Below are 9145 nucleotides of genomic sequence, written 5' to 3'. Positions count from 1 at the left end.
CCGCCGCCCGCTGGCCCGCCAGCCGTCCAAAGACTACGCATTCGGTGAGCGAATTGCCGCCCAAGCGGTTGCCGCCGTGGAGTCCGCCCGACACTTCGCCCGCAGCATACAGCCCCTTCACGGGCGTCGTGTGGTTGCCCAGCACGACTTCGGCATGTTCGTTGATCTGCACGCCCCCTACAACAAGTCCACATCGTATCTCTACACACTCTTCGTATCTTTCAACCCACCCATGCAATAATGCACCACGGGCTCCACTTCCAACACAAACATCGGGCGCAACTCCGTGACGTTAGCAAACGCCGTCCGGCCAAACGTGTCCGCGGCTTGTCCCCGCGCCGCCTTCAAGTACGAGTCGAACTCGGCGTCCAAGACCGACTGGGGCACCCCCACGACTTGGGCCAACGCTTCCAACGTCGGAACGACCTTGACCAGTCCAATCTTCTCGTAAAAGCTCAGACCCAGCGCCTGGCACGCCGCCTGCACTTGGTCCGTCTGCAGCAAGACCAAGAACGACCGCTTCTCTGGCTGCGCCAGCATCGCGTTCGACACTTCCTTGCGCGTCGCCAGCTCGTTCACGAACCGATGGCCGTGGACGTTGAGCAAGATGCCGCCGGCGCCGCGGAGGGCTTCGGGGGCCAAGAACCGAGTCCTACCAAACACATGTCAACAAGACACTTTGGAGAGGTTCAAGCGGACGTACGACTTGTGGCGGTCTTTCGGGTCGATGAACCCCGTGGGGTGCAGCTGCACTTTGTCCGTGTCGACCAGCGCCGCGCCGACGCCCGTGGCCAGCTCCAGTCCGTCGCCTGTCGCCCACGGCCCATTCGTCGTCGCAAATGCCTCCATGCCAGGCGCCAGTGTCTTGAGCAGCGCCGTGTTGGCCGAGTACCCACCTGTTTATATATCTCGAGGTTACCAACGGAGTCGTCGCGATGGAGATGCATGGGGGATGGTCATGTACCCGTGGCTAAGATGACTGCGGGGGTGGATACGGTGAAGTCGCGGTTGTCCACGTGGTACTCGACCCCCGACACGGCGTTGTCGGACGCGACCAACTTGGTCACTTTGGCGCCGGTGACGATCTGAATCTGACTGCTGGCGTCGTCGATCGCCTTCTTGAGCGCTGACGTGATGGCGAACCCGACGTTCGGCCCGGTCTTGTTGCGCCGTGTGCGCTCCGTCGAGTGGCCGCCCAGTTGGCATTGCACCGACAGGTCCACGCCTTTGCTTTCAAGGAACCGGATGCCGTCCAAGCTCTAGCGATACATGGGTTATCGCATGAGTACTATGGGGCTGATGGTGTCGCAGGGTGGACAACATACTTGATCGACCAACGTCTGCGCCAGAACAGGGTTGGTGAACCCGCCGCCCGACTTCAACGTGTCTTGCAAGTACGCGTCGAGGTCGTCCTTGGACTGCGCCGCGTTGATGCCGGACGACGCCTTGGCCGAGTTGCCGCCCACTTTGGGCTCCTTTTCAAGTAGGACAATGCGCAACGAAGCATTGGCTTCAAGCGCTTCCAAGGCCGCGGCCATGCCTACACGACGATATGACAACATGCACAGAAGGCGATGAATCATGGATGTGTGTAGATGTGCATACCCGCCAGGCCGCCGCCAATGATGACGATGTCAGCAGTCGTGGGGTCGGTGAAGTGAAGCGCTGCAAACCACGACACGAGGATGAGTGTCAACCAGATTGAGCCCCCAGCCATCGCAAAAACCTCAAATTGCCAGATCGGGGCAAAGTGAAGTTGCGCGCGTGTTTATGCGACGTACCGCGAGAACCTCGAGTCGAAACGACGCGACAAGATCGCACTAAGCAGCAGCTCCGTCGATACATTTGACCACCGCGCCTAAAGGACTCGAGCTGGTTCTTTGTACGATACTTAGCATGTCCAGTTCCATTTTGATTTACTGCTAGGATACAGATATAAGCTACTACTGTACTACTCCAGTACTATTAATACTAACGTTACTGTATAATAATACTATTACTATTGTTAATACAATGTAGTAGTACTAGCGATAGCTTACTACTAGTACTGTATGTCATGTCATGGAATGTATTAATAATACTACTACGTAGTATTGTGCTTTGCACCTTTTTTGGCAATTCCAGGGTTAAATTCATTGTTTAAAAATTTCTCAGGCTTAAATAATGTCTAAAGTAACTTGAATAACGGTTGGGTGCGTTGTTTAAAGTTACTTCATCAAATGCGATGATTGGTTGGTTGAAGGTGGTTTTACTGGCACTTTCGTAAAACAAGTTGTTTGCCGTTTTCATTCTAGCAAACAACTTGCTTTACGTCAACATGTCAAGGTGCTTGACGCAATGAAACTGAAGCAGCTATGGCCATATACATGACCTCCCATCCGTGATCACTACAGTACTAACATTATCTACTCCGAGTAATATTATATAACGTTAGGGATATAGTTAGGCTACAGTACATGTAGTTGTCGCTCTGTCCAATGATTCAAAGCTATGCCATATCTACAATTCTTGATCTGCTCTAACCTTAGCACTGTACGTGGAAGGCAAGGGCGCACTACGACTACACGATGTATAGTACTCCCATTTCACATTCTAATACGGTATGCATCGTGATGAACTGGTGGTTGTACGGCATAAGTTGGCCTGGTGCTGCAACTCGATTAGTTAGCAGCTGAAATAAAGTAAGGGTTGTTTTATTCTGCTGAAATGCAGAACTTGTGTTTAGCGTTGTTTTATCTTCAATCGGGCTTATATTATTTTAAACAACGGGCAAACTAGATGAAAAGCACAATAGTATATAAGCTACTACTACGTAGTAATACTACTGTATAATGATACTATTAATATTACTATTATTAATAAAATAATAACGATAGCCGTACTAGTATGTCATGTACAAATACGTATTAATAGTACTGTACCATTGGTACTATTATTAATAATAGTACTACTAGAACGTACAGTAGTAATTGCTCCTTACTATCCAGAGATGCCAGTGTATTCTTGAGTGCAAACGCCTACGGTATTAACATGCCACTGCCATGTTGCTCCACATTACACAGTCTCGATGATGATACATGCCATCTACTTGGACATAAAGCGCCACATTGCATGAAAAACAACGTTAACGTGAGCCAGAAACTTGCTCAAATGCCAGTATCGTCGTCGTCCATTTCGGTGGTGTCGATTTGGTAGCTTCCAAACTCGGCATTCCACTCCATGTAAAACTGCAAGTCCTTGACGGATACACTCGATCGCGTCTACAAACATGAGAAAATCCCAAGTGATTGATTGATGTCCATCATGCACTCAGTCCCAATTTGAACAACGCACCCCTCGCAGCGCCTCGTCGAAGTCTCGTCGGGAAATGGGGCGAACGTCGTCGGCTTGCATCGTCTGAATGTCGACGCAATTCCGGATGGGCCCCATTGCTACCCCATCCAACCAAAGATGACATTCCAACGGGGTCACACTTGTACAAGCAACACAATCGCACCTGCTTCCGTGCACAACGACCGTACATCCGCCCCGGAAAAGCCTGCAAACACCAGTCTTATTCGGCCAAGACATTTTTGATGGGGCAAACCTTTGCTGCGCTGGACAATGTGCGACTTGTCAGCATCGGTGAGGTCGTGCTGGTTCTTGGCCAGCAGCCGATTCATGAGATCCAGCCGCGCTTCGGCCGAGGGCAGCGGAATGTACAGCCGCTTGACAAAGCGGCGTCTCGCGGCTTCGTCGAGCTCTTGCGGTCGATTCGTTGCTCCTACACGAGTGGCCTAGTTATAATTCCCTGCGTTCGTACTAGTATTACTATAGTAGGGAATTCAACATTGTGCTATAAATGAGATATGTACAGTATCTCGTACCCACAACCAATATAATGTCCTTGGACTTGGTGCCTGCGCCGTCCAACTGCACCAAGAACTCGGTCTTCATCCGTCTTGACGCTTCGTTTTCAGTGGAACTATCACATGGAAATAAGCATATGAGGAGGTTGTGATCGTCTAGTATAATATTAGAGATGGTACATATATATATATATAGATGGTACGTACATACCTTCGTTGACTCAAGAGCGAGTCAATTTCGTCGATAAAAATCACAGACGGCTTCACATATCGATTAAAAAAACGGGATCGAATTGGCCAATGGGTGTAATTTGCACCTGTTTCACAGCAGCGACGGCAAACAACGTCCGCACTAATTTCTCGCCTTCTCCAATCTATTTCATTGATTATTTGTAATGTAAATCTATTTCGTGTTGTACCCATTTGCTGGTCAAGGAACTGGCCGAGATGCTGAAAAACGTGGCGCCGGACTGGGTTGCGATCGCCTTCCCAATCAGCGTCTTTCCCGTTCCAGGCGGGCCAAAGAGTAGCAGTCCTACGATCAGTTTGATTTAAACAAATCTATTCAATTACAATGTATCTCAATACCTTTGGGAAGGCTGCGAAGCCCCGTAAAGATATCTGGGCGCGCCATGGGCCAAATCACCAATTCATTGACGCACTTTTTGGCAAAGCTCAACCCAGCTACACAGGCAAAGCACGCATCATGTATATCACATCATAAACAAAGAACAATAGAGTTGATTTCCAAGAATTTGTGAATATTGCGGTACCAATATCGTCGAACGAGACGGGATCGCCCGCATCCACAATCTCCATCTCGATCTTGGAAATCAACTCTGGATCACAGCTTTTGAGGCGCGGGTCCACGTCGTCGGCTGGGTCGTCTGCAGCAGGAGGTGGCTCTACTCCAAATTCACTTGGATGAGCCAGAATATGACAATAACAGGTCGCTTTCATGATGGGATTCTACCAGAATCATGGGGCTTTCGACCAGCAGATGATCCGTCTGGAGGGTTGAATGGTTTGTGAATTCGCGGGGGTGAGTTTTGCTTTTTTTGCATCAGGACGTTTGGGTTGATGGGGTGGTACGAGTGGCTTCGGTTCGGTTGAGCTTTGCCCACAGTTGCCCCTCGATGACTGTCTTTGTGTTGGCCAGATTTCTTGTCAATCTACAGCGCTCGTAGTGAGGATATATGGAGCTCAAACATTGGAGCGACAGACTTCGAGCTTTTCACCCGCCGTTTGAAACGGATTGGCATTCCGATGCTGCTGCTGGGGTCGGCCACGAGAAGGTTGCTTCATGGAATGGAATCGATCGCTGTCGTCGGCGGCATCGTCCATATCGTGGGAAGGCAAGTCATGTTTCGCCACCGACGGGTTTGGCAGGTCATACTTCTTGGGGAGAAAGGCGCGCATGGATGGACGTGGGGCGGCGGATGGAGGAGATGGCTGCGCAACTGGAGTTCTTTCAGCAATTGATGAGTACTGCTGCACCGGATGCCGAGCTGCCGACGACACAGTCATTCGTTGAACCCGCTGGGTGAGTTGTCGTGTTGTCTTCACCTAAATGAACGTTTAGGCATACGGTAGCTCGATGGAACTTATTATTGACCATGATCCAAGCAACTTACGAAGAGTTCGGGACATGCTGTTTTGACATCGTCGATTGTAACAGCGTTGGCTTGATTGCATGAATTCCATGTGATCTGGGCGAAGTCAAACGTGAAGTCCATGGGTTGCGTCAATGGGCTAGGACATCCGCTGCGCCGGCGCTCGGCACGAATGCTACCTATTTAGGCGAACACGTAAGGTTACTTCGTGGATGATGCCATCACTCACCCAATTCTTCTCTGTGCATCATCCGCAGGTCGTCGTAGCATTCTGGGTTGTCAAGGTGATCACGAGGGATCGCGTCCATTCTGTCCAGCACATTCTCCGCTAACGTTTCCAGCTCCGCAAGTGACTTGTCATCTGTCGCATGTTCCTTGAGCCGTTTGGACAGCGGAATGCGCAGCTTTGCGTACTCTTCCCAGTGCAATGCCGCCGCCATGGACGTTTGCGTCGGTCCCTGCGCAAAATTTAAATGTGCTACCTTCTGATTGGTGCAAATGTCATAAGTTTCGGATACTGTATCCGGAATGTGTTTGCTGAGTCATGTTACGATCAAAGATCCTCACGGTTATCATAATCCATGTCCTCGATCAACGACCCTCACGGCCGTGTGGGGTATGTGTTCGAGGAGCTGTTTATGTGGCACGCTCCATGGCCAGGTCTGTCCGAGCACACGCAGCCGTTTGCGCCGTGGGAAAGCCCCGAGACGAAACGGCGATTCCATGGCCTGCTGGCGGCGACCGGCCTCCTAGACAAGCTGCAAGTCGTGAGGGCTCGTCGAGCGACCCAGGCAGAGCTGGAATTGAACCATGGTAGGGCATACATCGAGTCAATCCAAGAGAAGAGTTTGCTGCCGAATGGCGGAGACGCTGGCGATTGGGCGCAGTTCTCCCAAGGCGCGTACGAGATTGCGTGTTTGTCGGTGGGTGGGGTGCTGGCGCTGGTCGACGCCGTGATGGATCGGCACGTGACATGCGGGTACGCCCTCGTTCGACCTCCTGGACACCACGCGCTTCGTGACATCGGCATGGGGTTTTGCATCTTCAATAACATTGCCATTGCCGCGCATTACCTGTTGCAGACGTATCCGTCGTCCGTTCGCAAGGTGGCGATTGTCGATTACGACGTGCACCATGGCAACGGCACCCAAGCGTCCTTTGAAGCCGATAACCGCGTATTGTTCATTTCCATCCACCAAGCAAACAACTACCCGTTGGACAGCGGGCACATTCACGTAAAGTGTCATTTTTGCCTTGAATTAACACATTTATTGGTCATAAACTGGCATTTTTGGCTATGAATTGACATTTTGGCTATGCCTCGACTTGTGTAAATAGGAAATCGGGACGGGGGATGGACAAGGGTACACGATCAACATCCCGTTGCCGCCTGGGTCTGGCACGGGCGCGTACAACAGCGCGATGGGGCGGGTCGTTCTCCCGGCGTTACATGCGTTTGCGCCCGACTTCATCTTGGTCTCATCGGGCTTTGACGCGTCCTACATGGATCCCCTGGGCAACATGATGGTCTCGAGCGAATGCTTTGGCCAAATGGCGGATGCGCTGCGCACGGCGGCGTCCGACATCTGCAGCGGCCGACTCGTGTTTTGCCACGAAGGGGGGTACAGCGACTTTTACGTGCCATTTTGTGGTGCCGCTGTGATCGAGGCACTGTTGGGCCTGCAGGGGACAGTGAAGGACCCACTCTTGTACGAAGCCCGGGCCAGAGGAGGGCAGGACCTTCAGCCCCACCAAGATGCGGTGCTCCAGCAAGTGCTTGCATCGAGTAAACTGCTTGAATGGTCCAAATGATCAACACTCTCTCGAAACCGCATACATACGTAGGCTGTCGTTCGTTCGTTTAATGGGTAGAGTTGTATATGTGTACAGTACTATACATATAACAGTACTGTACTGTACATATAATTACTTGTGGGGCTGGCTAAAGCACTTTGGGAATCGTTGGCAGTCATCGTCCTTGGCTTGGTCGTTTACTTGAATGGTTGCGTGCCCTTTCAACTACTTGTATATTCACACTCCCTAAATAGCTGTTTCATTTCAATATCAAGTTGCGTCGTAGAGAGAGGCGTGTGAAGTACAGTGATGTAGGTGACGGGTAGCAACTCCCGTAGGTCGGACGGATAGCAAACGTATCGTCTTGATGTACAGTAGCCAAGTTTAGGTGACTGGAGTTACTGTGACCGGGTCGTGGGGAAGGTGCTCGCGTTGGGTGACTGACACACATACATGAGGGTTGAGTAGAGATTTCCATGCAAAAAGAAAGTAAGTAGGCTTATACTATGGCCCCAGGATGACCAAACGCGCCCGAGGTACGTAGGTGTGGTGGGGGGTGGACGTGCATCGAATTCATATTTGTGCTCTTGGACCATGGAGTTATGTGGTGGAACAACCCGACGCACGGGGTCACGGCGACCCGCTGCCCGCTGGTCGACGACTTGGCCTCGTCCGTCGGGCGAAGGCTGACCCCCTTGGACGCAGCATTCGTGCTTGAGTTTCATGGACACAGAACCGGTACTGTATCGCAGTTGTGGAGAGGGAGACGATGTTGCAATGGGTGCAAGCAGCCCTTCAGGTAACATGTACTTCGAAGTACATATATATATATATACTCGTGGAAGAAGACTTGTTCGTTTTCGAAACCATTGAACGCTTCTGTATGTTCTCGACGTGGCGCAATGTGTCGCTGCTGGCAAGAAGTGGATCGCACCCAAGCCAGCACTTCGACGCGGCTGCCCCATTGCCTTCCATGACAACGCCGGGGTACCCATGGTACCTAAACGAAACACGGCGGCAATCGCGAGAGTATGCTACTGTGCTCGTGGACGAGCGTCGATCCGCCACCAAGTGGTGCCGCAGATCCAAGACGACGACTGAATGCTGTACGTACAGTACTGTATCAGTAAAAAAATTCAGTTCGCAGTTGTTTCCAAGGTGGTCCACAGTGTCGTTGGAAGGCGACGCCACGAAGGGGGGGGGGTCACATCAGTGGAACCAAGCTCAGCCGTGGAAACTGCGCTTGGTTCCACTGATGTGACCCCCCCCCTTCGTTGGCGTCGCCTTCCAACGACACTGTGGGCCAGTACCTAAACGACTCTGTCGCTCGACTCGTACCTCGTATTCCAAATGGCCACCACCTTCACACTTGACATGTTCAGGTGCAATTCAAGTTTCTTGGATGTGTGCGATGCACCGAGTCACATATTCGTATCACCATGTCTCATGTACAAGACTGATTGATCCAAGGTTATGTACCCATGGTAACGTGATCGACCAGTGATGGGCCGATTTTTTCCTTTTTTCTTTCGTGAATTCCTCATGAAGTATATATCCTATAGCGATGTGTTGGACGTAATCTGAAAGAGCACGTCAAGATCTGTCACATACACCTAAACACAATGGATTTAGACAGTTCGCGATGACGTAAATAATTTCGCAAGTTGCAAAATTTACATTGACGACCAGTGATGGGCCGAATTTTATACTTGAATTAAGTATCGATTAGGGTTGTGTAAAAAACTGGCGAGCAGACTGGAAATTATCAAATGATAAAGGTATATTATATTTGAACAGGAATAAGATATTGCGGAACTGTACTGCACATTCTCACTTTTTCGGACACAAAACCGTACCATGGCAATGTTCAGCAGGTGGGTCAAATACCCA

General features: G+C 50.8%; 4 protein-coding genes across 6 annotated transcripts in view; 2 read left to right on the top strand and 2 right to left on the bottom strand.

The window, feature by feature from the left end:
* Positions 1-1717, bottom strand: part of H257_02458 (hypothetical protein) — a gene marked incomplete at its 5' end in the record, with an annotated part of 2905 nt that extends 1188 nt beyond the window's left edge. Inside the window, 6 exons of the mRNA XM_009826115.1 lie at positions 38-177; positions 231-652; positions 704-896; positions 965-1259; positions 1326-1540; positions 1606-1717. Coding sequence (XP_009824417.1) covers positions 38-177; positions 231-652; positions 704-896; positions 965-1259; positions 1326-1540; positions 1606-1717 — 1377 coding nt within the window. The remainder of the gene's footprint in view (positions 1-37; positions 178-230; positions 653-703; positions 897-964; positions 1260-1325; positions 1541-1605) is intronic.
* Positions 1718-2939: 1222 nt separating this feature from the next.
* On the bottom strand, positions 2940-5922 carry H257_02457 (hypothetical protein). 3 transcript variants are annotated; one of them, XM_009826114.1, is made up of 14 exons: positions 5691-5922; positions 5483-5640; positions 5073-5414; positions 4822-5020; positions 4622-4753; positions 4437-4532; positions 4268-4383; positions 4166-4222; positions 4060-4109; positions 3867-3964; positions 3587-3763; positions 3497-3538; positions 3334-3431; positions 3032-3260 (listed from the first exon to the last, which is right to left on the bottom strand). In XM_009826114.1, exons 1-14 carry the CDS (start codon positions 5899-5901, stop codon positions 3147-3149), a joined length of 1890 nt encoding a protein of 629 aa, XP_009824416.1. In that variant the 5' UTR covers positions 5902-5922; the 3' UTR covers positions 3032-3146. The 3 variants fall into 3 exon arrangements, with proteins under 3 accessions (XP_009824415.1, XP_009824416.1, XP_009824414.1); XM_009826113.1 differs by having other exon boundaries at positions 2940-3260; positions 3334-3538; XM_009826112.1 differs by having other exon boundaries at positions 3497-3763.
* A 103-nt stretch (positions 5923-6025) lies between these two features.
* H257_02456 (hypothetical protein) lies at positions 6026-7419 on the top strand. The gene is made up of 2 exons (XM_009826111.1): positions 6026-6696; positions 6800-7419. Exons 1-2 carry the CDS (start codon positions 6043-6045, stop codon positions 7271-7273), a joined length of 1128 nt encoding a protein of 375 aa, XP_009824413.1. The 5' UTR covers positions 6026-6042; the 3' UTR covers positions 7274-7419.
* A 353-nt stretch (positions 7420-7772) lies between these two features.
* Positions 7773-8356, top strand: H257_02455 (hypothetical protein; the record flags this gene model as incomplete). Its single annotated transcript, XM_009826110.1, has 4 exons — positions 7773-7791; positions 7856-7993; positions 8047-8054; positions 8177-8356. The coding sequence occupies 4 exons, from the start codon at positions 7773-7775 to the stop codon at positions 8354-8356; spliced, it is 345 nt and encodes a 114-aa protein (XP_009824412.1).
* Positions 8357-9145: the final 789 nt, after the last annotated feature.

Source organism: Aphanomyces astaci, assembly GCF_000520075.1.
Source record: "Aphanomyces astaci strain APO3 unplaced genomic scaffold supercont1.4, whole genome shotgun sequence".
NCBI classification, from domain to species: domain Eukaryota; phylum Oomycota; class Saprolegniomycetes; order Saprolegniales; family Verrucalvaceae; genus Aphanomyces; species Aphanomyces astaci.
This window is presented reverse-complemented; position numbering and strand designations above follow the sequence as displayed.